A 21,840-nucleotide genomic window follows, 5' to 3' on the forward strand; every position below is an offset into this window, starting at 1 on the left:
ACTGTGAACACATCGAGTTGATCATCAATCAAGTTTTTGTCAGGACAGAGTGGCGCTCAAGAATCAACATGTAGCCCCAGTGCCGTGAGGAACATAAGCTCAGACAGTGACACAAAGGTTTGGATCATTAGCTGAACATGAATGTCTGGTCAAAACATGATATGCAACACAGGCTTTTGCAAATATAAATTATAAAACAGTCTACATTGCCATTATTAAACTACATGTTTAATAATGGCAATATAGTATGAAAACTGTGACATGACATTTTCTGATTCCGGTCATGTGATTCATTGTCCTAAATGTGAAGCGGTAAAGAAAAATCATCTGAAGGGACAATAAACTACATTTACAGCCTCAGCTATAATGAGCAGAACTTGGCCAGGGGCCCGTTTCTTCTCTTGTAAACACACACAGACACAGTTAAACAGTTGAGCCTTACTGTGATGCGCTTCATGTCCAGCTGTCTCAGATGAAGCACACAGCGCAGGACGGCCTGCTTGTACCATGTCTCCAGGGCTACAGGATTCCCATCCAGGGTGAGCTCAGAAAGGGAGCGTGAGCGTCCAAGACAGGCTAGCTGATCAAAACTAGACACAAAGAGATGTTGAATCAGATCAGGAGTCAAAGCTGTACAAATTCAGACTCAAATGTTTAAAATACAAAAGCAACGTACACTGAATGCTTTCTAATGATACATGATGAGCTAACTCAGCATTGGGAAGTCTAAGTCAACTGCTGGGTAACATCCCTCATCCATGTTTTGATCCTTGAACCTTTAATTCAGGCCTGTATTACAGACTGGGGCCAAGCTAAAAAGAGACATGAAAAACTGGTAATTTAGCAGGCAGCCTCACATTACTCAGGAGGCAGTGAGGAGAGAGAAATCCGCTCCAATGTTGCCCTTATCACCCTGTGGCAAAACAAGGCATGAAAGAGCACAGTCATGCTATGTGAGGCTTTGGAGATTCTATCTTTGCTAATTTGTCATAATTACCTTGGTGAATCATTTGCCTGGAGCTACGTATGGACCTACTACACTGCTCTGTGCCTGATGCTAGTCAAAAGGTTTCTTTGAATGCAAAACAGGGTCAGATATCAACCTCTGATGAACTATTAAAGCAAGTACATCTGAGGCTGATGACTGGAAAAGAACAATTTCACAGCTAAAATTTGAATTTAAGCAGTATTTTGAGGAACTTGAACAAATGGCAGTATTTTTTTGGTGGTCTGAGCCCATGACCAGTCTAATACTTAATGTATGTAGTCACCTCAGGCTTTTTTATCTGATATTAATCTCTATACTTTTAGAATACTTTGTGTCACTTCATACATTTACTGCTAATAGAGACAGTTATACTCTAGCAGTAATGAAGTAGGCGTTTTTCAAACTGATTATGGGAGACTAATTGAGAGCTCCTGATGGTGCTTCACTGCATCTCACACGTTTTTCATCAATACCCCCGCCAAGGAGGCTTGTTTTGTCCGTCTGTTGGTTGGTTGGTTTGTCAACTGGAATAAACAAAAATAAATTAAACGGCTTTTCATGAACACTTGGATGGAGGAAGGGTCCCAGAATAGACCCTGAGTTTTAGAGAGGATCCGGATAAAGGGACGAATCCAGGATTTTCTTTTCAACTTCTTTTAAGGGTAACTCCAGCTGAATGCTGCATGTAGTTTAAAAACTACTAAAAAGATATACATATTGAAGAACCAGAGATGTAATTTTCTAACTTATCAAAACCTGCTGCCTACATTACCCACATGCATTGTGGGTAATGTAGGCTGCATACTCAGCCACTCAGTGACATCACTGGAGGCAAATGATCAGATTCCACGCAGCTTCCTCTGGAACAACAAATACTTTAAACTACTTTTTTGATATATGGATTACTTCACAAGACCTTTATATACTCCTTATCGTGTATGATTGGTGGAGTCATACTTTTATCTTGTGTTTTTTTTTTGTTTTTACATTTTTGTCAGGTGTATTTTTGGTGTCTGCTATCTCTGAGTAACAACAAAAGGGGACTGTTGGAGCTCTACAGAGTTCCCCTGCAATTATTGCATTAAATCACAGTGACCACTGACAGATGTCTTCTTAGATACTGTAACAACAATACTTGTTGTGATATAAAGTCAACATGCATCTGTCCCTTGGTGCTGTCAAAGCTCTAATAAGAAATGAGAATCCAAAATATTCATGTACCGAGTGGGGTGTGGCTGAAAATTATACTTTCCGAACAGAACAGCCCCTGCATCTCTTTTATGAAATAAAGTGTAACTTAATTCTGGCAGGCTGAGTCATAATGCAATGTTATGATAAATGACACAATGACTCAAAGTTTACTGAGGGATTTTTTTTTTGTGCTCCAACAACCTCCACTGGGCAATTCACTGCACCACGTAGACGAGTGCCGCTCTACCTAGCAACAGAGCACAACTGTTCTCCTATCAGCTTTGAACTGTTTCAAAAGGTACACACGCCAGGTTGACATTCTGCTATGACGAGCATCCAGTCGAGATTGATTTTAGTGAAAATGTCTGTGCTGTGAGGACATAATAGAAATGTCAAGAATATAAAGAAGCAAGAACTATTGTGTAAATATATTAGAAATAGTTGAATAACCACACCGTCCTTCCATTTCAGTGACACTCTACAATGTCATAAGATGTTAAGGAATACAAATGAGTTATGATGATATTTTGTGCCTATTCTGTCATGACTAACTGTGTAACAGTGTGTCACATACAGACTCACATACACACACTAGAAATGTGGGGCTGGCACAGGACGTCAGGTCACATCTATCACAGCACAAGGTGACCACGGTAAAGGAGGCTAATAAACAACGCTCCCAACATGAGTCCCACATACAGCACAGGCCCCTCTTCCAGACAAACCAAAGCACATGTTATAGAAGCTTTATTCAGTGAGAAGGCTGTGCGCTGCTTTATCAAGTTAACTCTTTGACATTATGATGGCTGGCCTCAGAGTGGGAGTAACACAGAAAAAAACGGATTCTGGAAAAAGTGAGTGAAGCAACAAAACACACCTGTCATTCATCCTACACACCCTCACCCTCACCTCGTGATACTGCTCTTGAATTCACTCAACCCTCAAATCTGTCATTAATTTTCCATAATAATGAGCTACCTCCTCTTAGTCTGCTTCCCTGTTCTCTGAATAACTTTTAAGTATTGGCACACCCATTTCTTAGGTAACAGCATGCTAATTACTAACAATAAAGGATTTTTTTTTTCTAGGTTCCAGAAACTGCCTACCACAGCAAACCTGTGTGTGTGTGTGTGTGTGTCTGTGTCTGTGTGTGTTGTGAGAGGTTGTGCGTGTGCCTGAAGCTTGTTGGCCAGGCCCCTGCCAGGCGCAGAGGGAGTGGACGTGGAAGTGTCCAGCCACTATTCCTGACTCTGCCCTGTGGGGAGGAGGGAGTTAAGCGATACGAGCTCTTACCTGGTGATGTTGTTGCAGCTGAGAAAGAGGCGCTGCAGGCAGGGCAGGCGGTCCACCTCGGTCTACAAAGAGAAAGAGAAAGAAGGAGAGGGAGAGGGAGGAGAGAGAGAGATGGAGGGATGTGAAAAGGAGAAGGTGCTCTGGAAGAGGGCACTGCATCGTCACTGCCGTCAGAGCTCTGTATCCCTCTCCATTCCCTCAGTCACCTTGCAGCTCTCAGCTCCAGCATACAGCATCCCCATCCATTCTGCGCATGCACACACACACGCACTCACATCCAGCACGCTGCCTCGTCTGCACATGGAGAGGAGGGGCGGGAGAGGGAGAGGGGGAGAGAGAGAGCGAAAGAGAGAGAGAGAGAGAGAGAGAGAGAGAGAGAGAGAGAGAGAGGAAGGGGGGAGGGGAGAGAGAGCAGAGTGTGCGCTAATGCAGAGATCCCCTTGCTGCAGGAGGCTAACTCAAAATGCTCACAGTAACACATGCAGACGCACACACTCTAAGCAGCTAGCTACTGTGTCTCATCACACGAGAATAATAGCTGGGGTGAAATTAGGTGGGAAACGAATGGGATGCGGGTAGTTTCTCCATCAGGCAGGCTCAGCATCAAAATCAATGGAGAATTTAGCGAGGGGGTGGGGTGAGGAGCAGCAGCTGGCCACCTGGCAGGCTGAAGAGGATACAGAGGGACGGAAGCAATGTCACAACCACAAGGACTGACGCTAATCAGATGGCAGAGTGGGAGGAAATCATGTCTAGTAGTTTTCTGTGTGCGTGTGTGTGTGTGTGTGTGGCCAGTGTTGCACATGCTGGAAGGAAAGAGGACACTCCCAGCAGCAGTCTGAATGAGCTGCGTCAGCGTCCGCCCATGTTGCAGCCACCGCCTCGCAGCCTCCTCCAGAACTGTTGGCAGTGTCCATTCAAATGTGAGCTCAGCCTCGCGTTGAGGCTATGCTGCCTCCTCTGCAGAGAACAGAGCAACACTGCAGTCGTCATCTGGAAGATTGCTACAGAGCCCCGTCCACACGACCACATAAATATAGTACACAGTTACTCATCATTGTTTCATCCATTCCAATAGCGAACGAGCTCGCTTTAGTACAGAATGAAACATCAGGACCCATTTGTGTTTTGTTGTGTTACACTGTTTTATGCTCGATGTATTGAATTGATAATGAAATCATTTAACCTGTGAATTTACAGCAAAAAAAATGTGCATAGTATAGATTAGCATTGCTCATTATATCAGAGTCTTCTTATAAAACGCTAGTTTACAATAACTACTCCTTCTCGATCTCACATTTCTCATTTGCAGATTTCAAAAAGACACATTACGATCCAGCAGTTAACTTTCTCAAGAGTTTTTCTTGATTGGCCATTCGATTCCCAAAACATAGAAAGAATTTCTCTGGCACAACGCCAAATGCGATGTGGAAACTATTTTATAGGTATGGAGTAGATCAGTGGCTTTGTACGTTTACCATATTTTGTAAGCCTATAAAATAAAAAGTGAGACCGATACAAAAGAACAAATCAAACTGCGAGACTGATAGAGAGGTAGGCAGGGAAAGTAATGTCTCTTGAGCAAGAAAAACAAGTAGGATCCACTATAAGGATTGATCTGTCTAAAGCTTGGCCCACACTACAGGTCCTTTAAAATCCTAACCGACGGTGAAATCTGGGTGCATCACGCACATAAAGAGAATCTTCACAGATCACAGGCTTCGCTCACAAAATGTGTAGTTCAGTCAATACTTTAAGTGTGGAAAAGTAGAAGAAACAAGTCTGGATAATAAAATGGTCGGGGAGACACAGTCAACATGGGCTGTCTATTCCTAAACGAGAACAGAGGTGAAATTCTAACAGTTTATTATCTGTCAACACTAGTGAGCAATGTAGTGTTAGCCTGAAGGGCTACGGTTGTTTACTGTTGCTTGGTAACACCTCAGCTGCTCTGGGATATCTCTAGCAGTGGCTGCTGTCAAAGTACTGATGTAATGACAATTGTAGTCTTTCAGATTTTAAATCCTAATTTTAACACGACTGAAATTTATCGGGGCGGCCCAGACGAGTCTGGTGCAGTTCAGGAGATTTAAGACTGGATCTGTACACCCCTCACATTAACAGATAATCTTGGACGACCTTCAGGACCGGCCAAGCTCTCTGCCCTCTAATTCTCAAGAGACATATCACTGTTAAATCAGCCTGATGCTCCTGTAGTTTCTGTAGATAAAAACTCTAAAGGGTAGCAACATTCATCATACAGCTATCATTTAGAAGTTATCAGATACCAAAAAGAGGCAAAGAAAAGTAATTATGCATAATGAGTGATGAAAGTGAAAGGGTTATTTTGCAATATGACAGGAATTGGTTGAATTGGAGACATCTTTATCACCTTTGTTGAGAGCTGTACTCTTGCAGTGCTGATAAGGCAGCTGACAGGCATGGAAGCCGCTGACAAAGGTTACTTTTACTCTTTCACTGCAGTCTTTCTTTTAAACTCAGCGCAGATGTAGTATTTTTTTCCCCCCGGGTGTTACGTTTACGTCGCGGTTCACAACAACCCGGAGGCGACAAATATCTGTGACTACCGCAGGGTCACAGAGTGAGTAAATCCTGATTATACAGACAAATCCAGATGTAAGCAGGTATAAGTGGGCTTTAGGCAGGTGTGAAAGCGGTTTATGAGAGGGACTCATTTGAAAGTTGAACAGACATTTTTCTCTTTTAAATTTTTCACGTGAATATTGGAGCTCACATTTTTCAGGCAGCCGTTCCATTTGCTGAATATATAATTTGTCAACAGTATGCCAACATGCTAGCCACGAGCACTCGATAATCCAGACTTCATGCTCTCTGCAGATGAAACATAATCACTTTGGCAGTCATTTCTGTCATGTATGGAGAGACAAAGTATGAATCTTATAACCACAGCACATTGAACATTGAAAAATACATTATTTGTATTAACAGTAAGATGTGTAGAGATTTTTGTTATATTAGCTGTGTAATGCTTTACTGTGCACCTCAGCAACACAGGTGCATTTTGTCTTTCCTTCTTTTTGAAAAACTGCAAGTCATGCTACTCAGTGCTAGCTTAGTCCGACCCTCTACCACACTGTGTGTCTGTGCCAGCCCCTGTATGGATGCTGGTGAAGCACCAGCCTCTGCACGCTGTCTGAGGCTAAATATAGCACCCATGTCTCAGACAGAATGATGTCATCACTGAACTGATGTGCTGCATAACAATCGCCCACCAATGTGGTCTCTTTTTCAGAAAACCCTATTGATCGGAACCAATCAGCTGACAGGATCTGTCGTGAGGCTGGGTACAGCTGAGTTGCTGTGCGTGTGCTGGTATGCCTGCGGATGTGTATTTATGTGTCTGTGCCTTCACCTCCTTATCGCAGCTCCACCCTCTTCTCGCTGACAGTTTGCGTGTCCGCAATTTTCACACTCATACTGAGCTCTGGGAGAGGCATCACTCCACAAACACAGAGCGACCACTCATCACCGCTGAATCTGTTGCATGCAAAAGCACAGCACAAAAGAGCATGAAAGCTGCTCAAACAAACACACAGGTACGTGTAGACGCTGAGGGGTTACGACAGCAGTAAGCCTTTTTCTTTTAAAAGCTCGGACTAGAGGTGTGAGTTTAGCAGACACACATCAAGCCAGATATTGTGCACTAGAATAACAGGTTGAAGAAGGTTCCCAGTCATCCAGGTGATGGTAAATCTAGGCGCTGTATCGTAGGCAACTGGACTTCTGTTAGAATAACACGTTAGCACACGTTGAGGCTACAATCTGGTGTTAAGTTTGCCTTGCTGTGTTGTTTCTGGACTGCACTTCACGCTTCACCTATCAATCAATTTTGGATTTTCCATTGCCAAAATTAGCTAAATGAAATCTTTTGTTTGCAAAAGCTGCAACCACTTATGTCCATGCATCAACGTGTTCGTTCTTTGACACAAACTCAACCTCACTAACCTTTGACTGGTTTGGTCATGTTACGTGAATCCCTTTAGGATTTATACGCCCAAATGTCAAACATTTATCAAAGTTAAACCAGACCTACGTCACGTTAGCCGAGGGGAAATTATGGATTAAGGGAGAGCTGAACACTCATAGTACACACACACACACACACACACACACACACACACACACACACACAAACGGGCTAGAGCTGACTAATCTACAGCAGACCTGACAGCATAGAACTTTTTTTACATGTTCAATTGTAGTGATGCCTGACTCATTACTGGCCCCACTAGAAGACGAGCCCATTGGAAAAGCTCCTGTTAATCCATAAAGCCAGTGTGCCTCTGGGTGATGCCTTTTTGCTTTGTCTCTTTCAGCGATGCTCATGCTGACTACACAGCTCCTCCAAACAAATCACTGGCCCTGCTGCCAAAAATGTAAAATACATCACTTAATGACTGCCACAGGATTTATCAATGGGAAACCCCACCTGAGAGCAAGTGTAAACAACAAGGGTTTTATGAAATCATTATATGCTGAATCACTGTGCTGTGTTATTGTGTTGTAAAAAAAAAAGTGCATGAATTTATTGGATTAAGGTGGAAATGTGTGGTTACAACTAACAAAACAGATTAAGCAGGTTATTAAAATACATGTGTTGAGATGCATTAAAGAAGTATTCTTCGATCCTGGTCCTCGGGGACTGATAACAACCCAATGACTGGATCAGATCTACACTTTCTCCAAAGTATTCACTTAAAGATTAAGTTTGCATGTACAGTTCTTACAGATCAAATCACGGTGACGTTGTACTCAGAACTAAATCAACAACAATATCTCAGACAAACTGCTAGTTTTGGGTAAAGTTCAGCTGTCATTTTCTTTAATCTGTACTCCAACAGGTGCCCAAACTAACATTTGTGAAAGTTTTGTTGTTAATGAGATATGTAAGCATCAAACTAGGGGTGCTGTGATATTGTGATATTCTTATTTAGAGTTCAGTCGGCCGCCTTTTCACTCGTCATCGAGTGTTATTGATCTATCTAGAATTTCTTTCTTGTATTGTGTATATTAAGGGTAATTTATTTGCCGACAAAGACACAAAACACACAGTAAACAAAGATAAAGATATATTTGATCATTAGCATTTTTCTATTTAATTTCTACAGATATTGCAATAATATTGTTACTGTGAATTTGTTTGGCCTTGACAATCATGTAGTGAAAATCTGATCAGGAACATGCATTTAAGATGAATTAGATGTAATCACTCAGAAATAACTCCATGAAAAAAGTCTATGAAGTTACTGTGCACAAACATTGAGACTGGTTCTATACATTATGTATTGGATGACTGAGACCAGCACATAAGAACATCTTAAACTTACTTAAAAGCGTCTCGCAGCATGTTTTTTCCAGACCAGAATTCCACTTTTCATCTGTGTTGAATGAAAGGCAAAACCTGGACACCTGGAGGATGGTTATTTACTTTGCACTTGGCAGCAAACACCACTAATGACAGAGACTGGAGAATCTGCTGAGGGCTAGCATTTTCCTCTCCTGTGTATCAAATAAAACACTGCATCCAATAATTAGGAGTGGAAGTGGCTGTTGATCAGAACTTGCAGGCAGACGACAGGGTGAGTGATGGGAAATAGTCGCATACAACACAATTCTCAGTTCCGTTTGTATTTTCTACCCCCAAAAGCAGGAAAGGGCTTAGGGGATTTGCATATAAATTAGGGGGGCTGTTTTGGCATGCACTGTTCTGTTTATCAGATTAAAACTATAGAAACCAAGGGGAGTGAATTTCCGTGTTAAGAATATCCAGTTTCTCTTTTACTGCGCCAGAAAGTCTGTGGGAGGTTGTGGGTAATGAGCTACGTCGCCCTGGGTAACACCATCGAGATATATTTCACCACAGACTTTCTTACAAAGATTCTATTGATGTAATTTCTGTGTTTGTTGTTTTGTGACAGTAAAAACTTCTACGTGTGATCCCATAACAGGGGAAACACTAACCATCCAAAGGGCCTGTTCCAAAGGGGTGACATGAGGATGAAAGATGAGGCACGCTACCGGCACATTCATCCTCTGAGGAATATTTTCCAGGGTGCATGGCTGTTTATTTATTCGTCAAAATGCAGAAAAAAAAATTGTGGACATGTATCATTCACAGCAGGAGGAACTTCAACAGACCCAGCACGGCTGCCTCAATGCAGATGTTTAGAACTTGTTCGATCCTGCTACTGCAGCAGAAAAAGCAAACGTTTTCAAGTCTGCATCTACTGTACCCTGAGACAATTCTGAGATTTTGTGATATTTTGCTATTTTGCACATGGAAAGACAATGTCTAAAATACACATTCAGTTCAGTAATGTAAGTGTACTTGTATTTGAGTACAGATTTTCAGTAGTCTTTCCACCACTTATCATTTATATCCTGGTTTATGTAATCAATAAATCAAAAACATGGCAAAAATTGCTTCTCGATGAGTATTGTCACTTCAAATATTCCTCTGAAAAATCTTTAAGGTGTCCGCTAAAGTTAAACAACTTTTTAACTTGGCTTTATCCAATATTTATATTTCTGTTCTGGAAATGTATAGAAATTGGAGCATTTTAATTTGATAACTTATTTGTGTACTTGAACTTATCAGCAGAGTTGTAATACAAAAAATGTCAATGTCAACTGAGAAATGATCTAAATGTTAGCAATCAACTGGGAAAGTTCATGTTGACATTTATATGTAAGAATTTCTACTCTGTTCCCCAGAAAGGGAAAGAGCTAAAACTTTAGATGTGTTCACTGTACACAGTTGGCACCAATTCATTTACGTGACGTAGAATAGTGAGCGTGCGGTGAATAAAAAAGCTTTAAGCTGCCACAAATTGGGAAAGAGGCCTCTCACCACAATAGAGATGCTGTTGTGTCGTAGGTGGAGTTCGGTCAGACTGTCCAGGCCCTGCAGTTTTTCAACTCTGGAGATGCTGTTTCCTGCCAGGTTCAACACTCGCAGCTCGCTCAGGTGAGATATGTTTTCTATCTGGCAGATCTGTTTGAAAAGCACAGCGAGACAGATGATGAATTACACAAAATGACAGAAAACAGCAATCTGGGTAATCATACTGTACGTACAGAGAAACACAGAGGGGGGCAGAGTTAGCAGTAAACACATGCGTAATTGTGCACAGTCAGTGCTCAGTCTCACATTCAAATCATGCATTTAGACATAATTAGTTTAGGGTGTCAGAAAGCCAAAAAGCGGTGTGCTTCATTTTCTTCACAATGCCTGAGGCCACTACACCTTCTGCCTAATTACACTAAAATTAAAATGATTTCCACTCCCCGTGTTCCTTAGAATTAACCACTTCACAGAAACAATCTGTATCACTTGTGATTATGAATAGCCGATATGCAATCAGTCACTTCGAGCCCTGACTCCTGTTGGACCTGCCAAATCCTAACAAACAAGTAGATGAGGGTCAGTCAGCACTGAAATGATACCCTCCTCTCTCTGGGAGAGGAAACTCTGGGCCCCCGTCATAATTGCACCTGGGGCACTTCAGATGAATTCCTGTTGGCTGTTAAACTGAGAATGATGTGTTTACCCCCTGTAAGGCACATTGTACATGTCAGGATAAGGTTATAAGAGCAGCCGGAGTTTCATTTAGCAGACGCTTCCGTTCAGAGCAATTTACAGTAATCCATACACACATTCATACAATGATGGCGGTGGCTGCCATGTAAGATGCTGACCAGCACATCAGGAGCAGTTTGGGGTTCAGCATCTTGCCCAAGGACACTTCGACATCCAGACCAGGGGAATCAAAATTCATTAAATGCATGGAAATACAAACATGGGTTTGTATGTGTCATTTTACAGTGGTGGCTCAGAGTTTCTCACGTGCACTGACAGTGGCTGTGCATACACAGGTGGCAGCATTGTTTAGAGAAAATTACAATAAACTGAGTGCATCAAGTCCACCCCAAACACCCGCCATTAAGCACCCTCATCTGGTGATGGATGAACACAGTGAGATCATTACGCTGCATTCAATGGCCTTTACAATAGTTGTTTTGTAGTGTCATCAGTGACACTTTCAGTCAACACACAATCATCCCAGAAGAACGGGACAATAGTGCGTAAAAGCTCAGAGAGGCAGGCTTGTGTGTGGTTCAAAAATATCAAGTCGAAAAAATATGTGTGAGTGGGTGGATGGAGAACGGCCACATGCTCAGAGAATCTGCTTTGAATTAATTAAGGTGAGAAAAAAAACACTCATTGCCCAAACAGGGTAAAAAAAAAAAAAAAAAACAACCTCACAAGGTTAACATTATGTCAGGCACAGATTTGGGCATCCCTGACCTAAACAAGGCAGGCGTCTTCATACCAGACGAATATTTTGGATAGTTCCATTTGAAAATATTTAAGGATCTCGTCTTACACATCATGAATTAGCTGTTTTTCAGTGGTGCAGGTCAGGTTTCCAGGATGTTCAGATGGTTCTTACATGATGCCGTTTGACCTGTGCTGTGCTACACTACTAAGTAAAGGTCGGCCAATAGTAGATTTCTTAAAACGACCATATAATACCTATTGTATGTTGTCAGAAAAAAACAGATTGTTCAATAACTGACTGGTATCACACACGCAAAATAATTAGATAGACGGAAATGAACACGGATGAGCTGCACGTCAATCTCAGGTATCATCATAAATGTATTTAATCAAATATAAATTATGTCAGGTAATGACACCACCTTGACTTTATCTATGGAGCCTGAGTTTACATTAAACTACGTCCCCTGGTTACTGGCGGAGGCTAAGAAGCCATTGCCAGCATTGGAGCCAAGTTTCAACAACACAGATAGTTTGTAAAGTCATTCCCAAATAATCTGTAAAACCACCTCTAAGTAAGTCCACCTCTACTACTAAGATTTCAGTTAGAGAAATAGTAGGAGAGCGAATGAGGTTACATTTTCAAGTTTTATTTTGTTATGTATTAGCAAAAGGAACCCAAACGGAGCACAGAGGAAGGCATTGTTAAGAAAACAAAAAAGCAAGCTTTAAAAAACAAAGACAGGCGACAAACCAGCTGGGGCCAAAAAGAATCCAAGAAAAACTGGAGAGAAATTACAAAAAAAGTAAACAGAAAAGAAATCAGAAAGCCACAGGGAGCAAAAGCAGGAACATGGAGGACATGAGAGGTGAAAAGGCAGAACCGTGGAAAACAGACACAGGAAGCACATACACACCAACGAGAGAAGAGTGAAGGAAAAACAGACTAAAATACCAAGGGCTGACTAATTATTGAAACAAAAGGTGAGCAGAAAAAAAGAGAGGGAAAAAACAGTAAGACAGGAAGTGGGAAGCAACACTTGATATAGTTTCCAAATTAAAGTGGCAAACAACTAAACTAAATCCCCAAACTATGACATAATTGGTTATGTTTAGTTAAGTTCTCAAACTTCCCCCCTCATTCTCTGAACCTCTCCCAGAGGCGTCAGGCTAAAGTCGCCCCCATCTGCTGAGGAGACTGAGGCCCTTTGGGGAGCAGAGGACATAACTTCGGAAATTTGATGACACTGTGGTGGCATCTGCGCTCTTTTATCCAGTGGTCTGCTGGGGAGGTGGCAGCACAGACAGGGACACGAAGAGACTAAACAAACTGGTTAGGAGGGCCAGCTCTGTGCTTAGCTGTCTGCTGGACTCCATAGAGGCGGTGGGTGAGAGGAGGATGCTAGCCAAGCTGACGTCAATCATGGACAACACCTCTCAGCCCCTGCACCAGACTGTGGAAGCCTTGAGCAGCTCTTTCAGTAGCAGACTCTGACACCCACTGTGTAAGAGGGAGCGCTACCGCAGTTCATTTATCCGCAGAGGCCTGTTCTCGCCTGCAGAGTTAAGGGCAATGAGAGACATGCCAACGAGTGGAGGTGGTAACATCAGCTCTAGACATGATCTTTGTAAACAATAATTAATCACATCTGAATCATTTCATATAATGGCCTTTAGTTACGGGTGTTGATAGCAAAGCCGAGTGCACCCTCTCTTCTAGCTTCAGCCTAACCCAGTATACTATGCTTACCACACATGACTGATTTAGTCAAACCTAATCAAAATCATCGTCTCGATTTTGAGGATGCGCTTTTATTTCATACCATGGACGCAAGCTGAACCGACCTCTCTAACTGTGATACTGTTCCTTTGTCAGGGCAACCTCCTCTGTCTTCAGAGCGCATTCAAGTCAAACTGCTTGAGTGGAAAACATCATCACCAAACTAAAAATTGGTTATCCAACAATGTCAGGTCACGTTGTAACCCCAACACTGTGGGCTGGATCCACATTCCCAGAGAGAATATCTATTTGTGAGAAGTTCTGAAAATCGAAGCGACATCCTGTTACAGAAATATGCTGGTAAGAGGATAGGTTAGGACTTATGTGAGCCTCCCTGCTAGAGGATGGGAGGACGAGAGGAAGACAGTGATGTACTGCGTGTGGTTAAAGCACACACACACACGAAGGAAGATCACAAGCAGCTGTTTTTCTACGGCCAATAAAGACTAAACAACCAGTCAACTGGGTGGAATAACCATGACTTTAACGTCCAAAATAAATTCCATCGTTGACTTCACTCACTTCATCATCTCATATCATCGTTGTGCAGCAATTCACATTACAGTTGGGTGGTCAGGTCTCTGGTGGGGTTGGACAGCATTGAGGAAAGTTAATTTAACAGTTATCTCAGTAGACATAATGCGGGGTTTTGAAGACAGTGAGTGAAAAAGCAACCTGTCCTAGTCGGAATAATAGATGTATCATCTGCTCCTCCGTCTGCCAACAAATGACTACCCATGAATAAAATAAACTCAGATTACCAACGAGAACAGAATTAAAATAAAAAACGTTATCAACAGCATTCAGTTCTTACATTATCAGAATTGTTTAAATAAACTCTAGAGATAGGAAACAACAACTGGACAGAATTTCAGGCAACAAAGTATCCTCTGTCAGGAAGAACAACAACAGTGAGGCAGTCATTGAATAGTAATTGGGACGCCTGCTCATGCAAAGAGCAGCCAGCATCAGAGAGGGATGGAGTCTTACCAGGACTCTGGAGTAGCTCTCTGAGGAGGAGGCGTAGGCGGCAAAGCTGGCAAAACACTAATATGACCAAGGGAAGCCTTTCTATTTTATCTTCTCTTTCCAGGAGCTGTTAAAATCCTCATCAGTTGATTTCTCAGGCTTTTAATATCTGTGAGCCACGCTCTGCTGTGGAGGCTGAACAAACAGCCCCCGTTATAGATTTAGACTCAAATTAATTGAGGAACTGCATTATCTGCTACAGCTCCAATGCTGAAAACATAGAAAGAGTTGTGCCTGTTGAATATATTATAATGGGGTCACTGAGGAAATGAATGTGGGAGACCGTGTGGGTTCTGATCGATTTCAACCATTTGTTCTCACACAGTGCTGGGAACTAAAAACAAACGCTGAAGTTGAGTCCCTAACAGCTGTGGTAGATAAGAGGGCGTTCATAACGGCCATCAGATTTCATACTTTAGAAAAGATGGTTCAATGCCAACAGAAAGTCTAGTGAAGTTTCATAGTCCACAAAATAATTCTGGAGCTTCACAGCAAAACAGCATTCTGTCATACAACTAAAGTAGATGGGGACTTCTTTCAAATGCAAAAAACAACAACAAAAAACCCAGATAAAATGGCTCCATACAGCTCTTCAGCATAATCAAAATTCTCTGAAGTGCCAGGAATCCCAAATTGATTTAAAGATATTATTTACATCCTTTTTTCACTGTAGCTGCTAAGCTAAAAGTGTTGACATGCACCCAGTCTCAAGCTCAACCACGCATTGAGAGTGTAAGTAACATTTTTCTCAGAATTCATTCTGGACCTCGGGGCTCTCAGAGACTTGGATTACATAGGACGATCTGTATGGAGCCTTTTTATTATTACTATTATCGCTATTATTACTGTTATTGTCAGTAGTTTTTTACCATTCGAAACAATTCCCCATGTACTTCAGTTGTTTAGGAGAATGCCGCAATGCTGTGAAGCTCCAGAAACGCTTTGTGGACTATGAAACTTCACATGACATTCTATCAGCATGATAGCAAGTAGATAATGACTGAATTTTGGGTGAACTATTCCTTTGAATAGAAGGAGAAAACAGGTCAGACATGACCAATTTGCCACCAATAATGTTTAGGACGTTTAATCCACAAAACAGAGGTGCACTCTTGAGATGTTAGACAGTAACAAGTGGACAATGTCTGTCCTGAATAGGTATCACTTTATAAACCAGTGGACTGAAATGAAGTGTCTAAAATGACTATGAGAGCTCGGTTTCTCACGCCTGGCCTCCTGCTGCCATGTCTGTTTGACTCTGAGCTGCATCTCACATAACAAACCACTAGTTGGACACAGTGTGGAGGAGGTGGAAGAGACAATAGACTTCTGCTCAACTCTGCAGCTAAAAGTCATGATCTCCAGTTACAGCTTCAAAAAGCAGCCAAATGAAGTAGACTAAACATACACAAACATGGTTTAGGTGGGAGGAGAGTGGAGGAACAGTACCTGATTGTCATGCAAATCCAGGATATTTAGATGGGACAGGCTCTCCAGGCAGGATATTTTGTTGATTCTGAAAAGTAGCAAGAAGTCACATAAAACAGACGTGAAAAACAATTTTTCAACAATCAATAACAGATTTTACCCATTCTTAAATGCACCAGATGCAGCAGGAAAATCGTCGGAGAGTGGACAGCCCACCAACAAGAATATTTAAAGGTTACATTCCCAGAGGAAGCAGAACATAGAGTAGTGTACAGTGACTTATTGTTCAGGTCTGTCCATATGGTTTTAGATCGGATTACATGTAAGGATGAAAGGCTGTAGTCTTTTGAAAATGGCAGTGGAAAGATAATCAGTAGTTTCCTTTACTCCTCAGAGGACACACATCGCCCTGAAGTATGTATGCCTAAAAAGACAAAGGTCACGTATAACAGAACATGAAACAAATGCCAGAGCTTGATGTCATCCACAGTGATTAGTGACCTGAATCTTCCTCCCGCTGACATTTTGAAACAAAAATAACACCAAATGAATAAAAATGGGCACACACTGGAAACACTAATCTCTTAATCTTACCATGTAGCTGCAATTATTATATAAAAATGTACAAAATGTTATCTTGAGTGACCCAGTAGCAACACAAATCAAGATTTAGCTGGCCACCTTGTAAATCTGATTACATGCTGCATTTTACATTATAATGAAGATCTATAAATGTTAGATTAAAGAGCAGTATTCTTCTGGAATCTATACTCTAACACCTACCCTGAAATCATGCTTTACTACCATTAATATGAACTTCACAGCACCAGCTGTGTAAAAGAGGCAGTCCAGAATAATATTCTTGTGTATCGTCTGATGCCAACCAACCTGTTCTTCCCCAGCATGAGGATCCTCAGTGAGCTCAGAGCCTCGATGCCGGTCATTTCCGAGATGTGGTTGTCATACAAGTTGAGGAAAACGAGCTGCTGCAGCTGTGACAGATGCTGGATCCTTGTGATTAGATTGTGTTGGAGGTTGAGGAGCTGTAGTCCATCCATTATGCCCAGCTGGGGACATTCCTCCAGACAGTGCCTGGAACATTATATATAGTATGGTCTAAGCTTTATTTTTGCTTGTTTTTCCATGACATAACAACTGCATTTCACCTCCAGGACATGCAATGTTGTGATCAAATCACTGTTTTACTGGTTAACTATCATTCAACTAATACGGATTGAGTTATTTCTGCTTTTTCAGCAGCGATGTGATTCTTTTTTAAGCAAACATCTATCCTTGGAGACAAGTGGTGGATATTTTAAGGGACTTTGCTGCTCCCTAGTGGCCATGTGAAGCCATTTTTAGGTGAAAGTCATTATTTCTACTCCATTTAAAGTGACAGCCAGACTGAGATCCTGAAACCAATAAAACTAAATGGCATACATTGAGATGACATGAGAATATTAAAAACATTGCAAGCAGAGATACACAGAACTTACCTCACACATGACATGTTAATCTGATGAAGAGTTCGAACATTTTACCTCCACAGATAAAATTCAAATTAGTCAGAAAGTCCAGAGAGCAGAGGTACCTGTCCAAGTCAATGCGTTGAAAAGTGGATGAAGAACTTGCCCATGGCAATCGAGAGGAAGGAAAGCCAGGGAATGTGTTGTACTTATATCCTCCAGGACCACCTGACACACAGTTCAAGATACACAATTATAGCGCATCGGATGACATAAGTACATTAAGTATAAAATCTAAATCAAACAATTGACAACACAACTTGTTTACAAATTCCCCATCATTTTCTGTGTGATATTGCCACATTTACCTGCTGGCTTGGGGAGGCTTACGACGTTACGGTGGTAAGAAGTCCATGCACTGTGGGTTGGTCTTCTGGGTTTGTCTCTCTCTTGTGCAGCATGTGAAGCTACCTCCAATCCACAATGAGCACCACCCGCTACTGGTATTAGATTATGTGCAGAAGAATATGTAGAGTCACTGGCAAACGATGCCGCCGGGGGTGTGTAGACACGTCCTCTATGGCTGTGGGCAAGTGGCCTGTTTTCTACAGAGGGTACGGTATAATGAAACAAAGAGTGCAAACTGTCAATAATATTGTTTACATGAATGAATACACAATACAGTGTTGAATCACATAAAAGCCTCTTGGGCGATCAGTGAGAGTGAGTGTGTGAATGAGTGGATTGGGTGAATCTTACCTGGATTAGGATGCTTTATTGTCTGGAGGGTGTTCATGTATTTTTCCTTCACAAGAACTTGAGACTCAGTCTGTTAAGTGGGAAACATATGTTGTGAAGTTAAGCTAGCCACATTGATTTTGTGTGTGTGTGTGTGTGTGTGTGTGTGTGTGTGTGTGTGTGTGTTTTCTTCTTTTCTGTCACTACTCACTATCTTCTGGGCTCCTTCAGGCGCCAGTGATTTCACAGCTGTCAGGTGCAACTTGCAGCTGTTGACCTGCAAAAGATATTTTACTAATACATGAACTGAGTTGCATTAAACAAGATTCAAAGTTTATACAAATACCAAATTAGCTAGGCTACTAACTTCAAAGAATCACTTTCGACACTTATCCCGATGATTAAACTTTTATAGTCAGCCTATACAGCATTATTATGTGAAGCACTACTAAAAGAAGAATAGTTTTATACCCTGGGGGCGAGAACGTCCCATCTGTCGCTCACACCGCTCTTGTGTTTCTGAGCTCGCATCGTTTTGCTCTCACTCCGCTCCGGCTCCATTTAGCTAACGTCTGCTAAAGTTAACAGAGGCGACGAACGTGAACGTTGAAAAGAATAAAAAAAAACCAGCTAATTTACAACCGCCATGAACAATTAGAGGAAATGCGCGAACTCATTTGCGACAGTGAGCAATCTCTAAAACTTAAAGTTGTAGTTCCAAACCCGATATTCATCTTTACTTCAGGCGCTGGCAAAACTTCCCGGAGCCGGCTCTGCGGGAGACAGGCACTGCTACTATGGCAACGACGGCGTTGCTTGGTTACGGTGACTTCCCGTGTTACTGAAAAACAGTCCGTGGAGAAACTAGTCCGAATTGTTTGTTTTGCTAAAAGTTGGCCTTTGTTTGTCTTTTCAAATCAATTAGTTATTAGTCTCTTATTCATAAGACTGTGTCTTTCACCTGTATTATTAAACTACTAGACTATTATGTCAGTTTGTATTGTTTTTACATAATTGGTTTCAAACGTTGGTAATTAGACCCTTATACCACACAGTGAAGATACTCAACTACAAGTAAAAGTCCTCCATTTAAAATATTGCTGAAGTAAAAGTATGTTAGTATTATCAGAGGAGATGAAAACTAAAAATACTCATTATGAAATAAAATGGCCCTCACCAGTGTTGGACTATGATATCAGATGTTTTTTTGATTAATATTACCACTGCATTTTGTGCATCTGCATGTTGGATTTAACTTAAGTTTTAACTTTTATTACAACTGGGTAGGTAAATCTACAGCAATGCATCATTTGTAGTGTTGCTTTGAGTGCCATAAAGGAACAGGCCATACTTCAGTTGATCAAATCACCAACTTTGGAGATATTTGCTTTTCACTGGGCAGAAAGCGTATGAAAAATTGTAATCTGAAAACGTACGGTGTACCTAACGCTGTCAGGCAAATGGTGTGGAGTAAAAATGTACAGTGTTGGTTTTAGTGATGTAGCAGAGTAAAAGTATAAAAATTAATAAATCAAAGTATCATGAATTTGTACTAAGCTACAGTACTTGAGTGAATGCACTCAGTTTACACTCCACCACTGGTTTCTGGCTCTGTCCGGCACGTGATGCCATGCAGTGTAATGTACAGAGAGTATGCAGGACAGGGGTCAGTTGGGGCCCACAGTTACAACAAGTCAAGGTTAAATATCAACCAATCGTACACGACCTCCCAGAATACACATGCTGCAGTAAATACAGCAGAGTAAATACAGCAGAAAAAAGAAATGATCTGATGTACACACTAGCCTAAGTAAACAGCAGTAGCCTCTGACATAGACCTCTGAGATGTGGCTGCTGTCAGCTTTTTCCAGAAACGCAGGTGGACTAATGATTCAGTTTACAAGGAAATTAGATAGATCTACAGTATATGAGCAAAATCTTGATGTTTTACTCAACTAATAAGTCATTAGATATCATTAAGACAAAATATAGCAATATGAAAGGCCCATATGGCCCAGTATAAGTAGGTAACCTGACATGAACTGCAGACACACAAAGTTCTGTATTTGTTGGATGAAAATTACACATAATTGTGGTGCAGTTTTTTCCATCATCATTCTAAAACACTATTCAACCAAAACACTTTAAAAGAAAAGAGGGAAAAAAGGCAATTACTTTTACCTGCACCCGTGATCACTCTGAGTTGTTATATGCTCGTAATTTTCACTCCAGATGAAATTGATGTAAAGTTAAGGAGAGAGATTGCTATGATAATGATAGAGAACATTGAAAACATGTCCTTTCTCACAATACATATTTTGTCATTACAGGAAAAAGCACAGGTGGAACCAGTCACACTAATGATGACCCTGCTCCAGTTAGGTGTGCCAGTGAGCCGTGGCAGTGAGTCACTTGCATTTCTTGAATATCTTGTAATTATGTTGTGCTAATTAACCCCCAGCATTATCCTCCTGTTCGCTGTATCTTAAAATCTACCTCGGCTGGGCATTTTACACACAGTAGCTTAGTCCAAACATCTCCACGTTCAGATTATTCTTATCGCTAACATCCAATTTGTGCATGATCATAAACTGGGCACTATGTGTGTATTGAATTATATGTGAAACACTACCCGATGCTTGTGCTGCTGAACATGTTTTACCCGTCGCAGCAGCGACAGCACGGATATAACTAATTAGATTAACGACATTGTGATCACTCAGGAGGAAAATGTCCGCCGTGATAATGGGACTATTTCTTTATCCACGGTTTTATTGCTCTTTTTTTATGGTGTATTTGCAAAATATCCCCGGCGACTACCCATTAAATCTCAGTCGGTGGCACCACAAAAGACCAAATGGAATAAAATAGATTGTGTTGTGTATTTTCAGCCATTTCTACTCTGGCAGTAATAAGCGGTTGCTCACAGAACACAAGTCCAGATTCATCAAAGGGACATCCCACTCACTGCCTGTCACAGTCTATTCATGAAGCGCAGGCTGACACGTATTATCGGAGGCGATGATCAGCAATTTGTATGACAGGCCACATTGAAACACATACAATGCAGATGCACAGTTGTTATAGATTGATCTGCGAATGTAATATGCTTCATGCGTGGCTCTCTCATATATCATTCCAGAAGAAACAATAAAATGTGTTTTTCCTCTAGAAGTCACCTTTTATCTGTATCGCATACCTTCTTGCTCCAGCCTAAGGTGCACATTTCTTCATTATGTTGTCTTAGTTATAATGTCACCATCGTTTTCCCTTCCATTAAAGGGTAAGTCCACCAATTTTACATATTAAAGTGTGTTTACAGGTCATGGGGAGAGAGACACAAAAAGGTTTGTGCTACTTTTTTTCGCATCACCATTTAGCCCTGGCTTTTCCTGTCTTGTAATAAGCACTTCTATCCTTCTGAAGGCGATTGTGAGTATCTTCAGTCTGTCCAGTTTATCTCCATGACCCCGTTTTAACCCCTGCTAACTAGCTAACAGAAGCTAGTGGTCCAGTAATACTCCTACAGGTCGCCAATTCTTACATATTGCACCTTTTATGTGCAAAACTGGCCGACTTACTCTTTAGACCTTTAAGTTGCTAA

At 41.4% G+C, this 21,840-nt stretch overlaps 1 protein-coding gene across 2 annotated transcripts in view; it reads right to left on the reverse strand.

Moving 5' to 3' along the window:
* Positions 1–19,037, reverse strand: part of lrrc49 (leucine rich repeat containing 49) — a 36,317-nt gene extending 17,280 nt beyond the window's left edge. The window contains exons 1-11 of one of the 2 annotated variants that reach the window (XM_030415023.1): positions 18,960–18,994; positions 18,708–18,811; positions 18,448–18,513; positions 18,258–18,327; positions 17,867–18,103; positions 17,624–17,726; positions 16,921–17,124; positions 16,054–16,120; positions 10,365–10,508; positions 3,473–3,534; positions 443–590 (exon numbers count right to left, since the gene is read on the reverse strand). In XM_030415023.1, the coding sequence (XP_030270883.1) occupies positions 443–590; positions 3,473–3,534; positions 10,365–10,508; positions 16,054–16,120; positions 16,921–17,124; positions 17,624–17,726; positions 17,867–18,103; positions 18,258–18,327; positions 18,448–18,513; positions 18,708–18,797 (1,191 nt within the window). In that variant the 5' untranslated portion in view covers positions 18,798–18,811; positions 18,960–18,994. Of the gene's footprint in view, positions 1–442; positions 591–3,472; positions 3,535–10,364; positions 10,509–16,053; positions 16,121–16,920; positions 17,125–17,623; positions 17,727–17,866; positions 18,104–18,257; positions 18,328–18,447; positions 18,514–18,707 lie in introns of both variants that reach the window. The other variant, XM_030415024.1, reaches the window with a different exon arrangement.
* Positions 19,038–21,840: the final 2,803 nt, after the last annotated feature.

The sequence above is a fragment of the Sparus aurata genome, chromosome 4 (assembly GCF_900880675.1).
Source record: "Sparus aurata chromosome 4, fSpaAur1.1, whole genome shotgun sequence".
Lineage (NCBI taxonomy): Eukaryota > Metazoa > Chordata > Actinopteri > Spariformes > Sparidae > Sparus > Sparus aurata.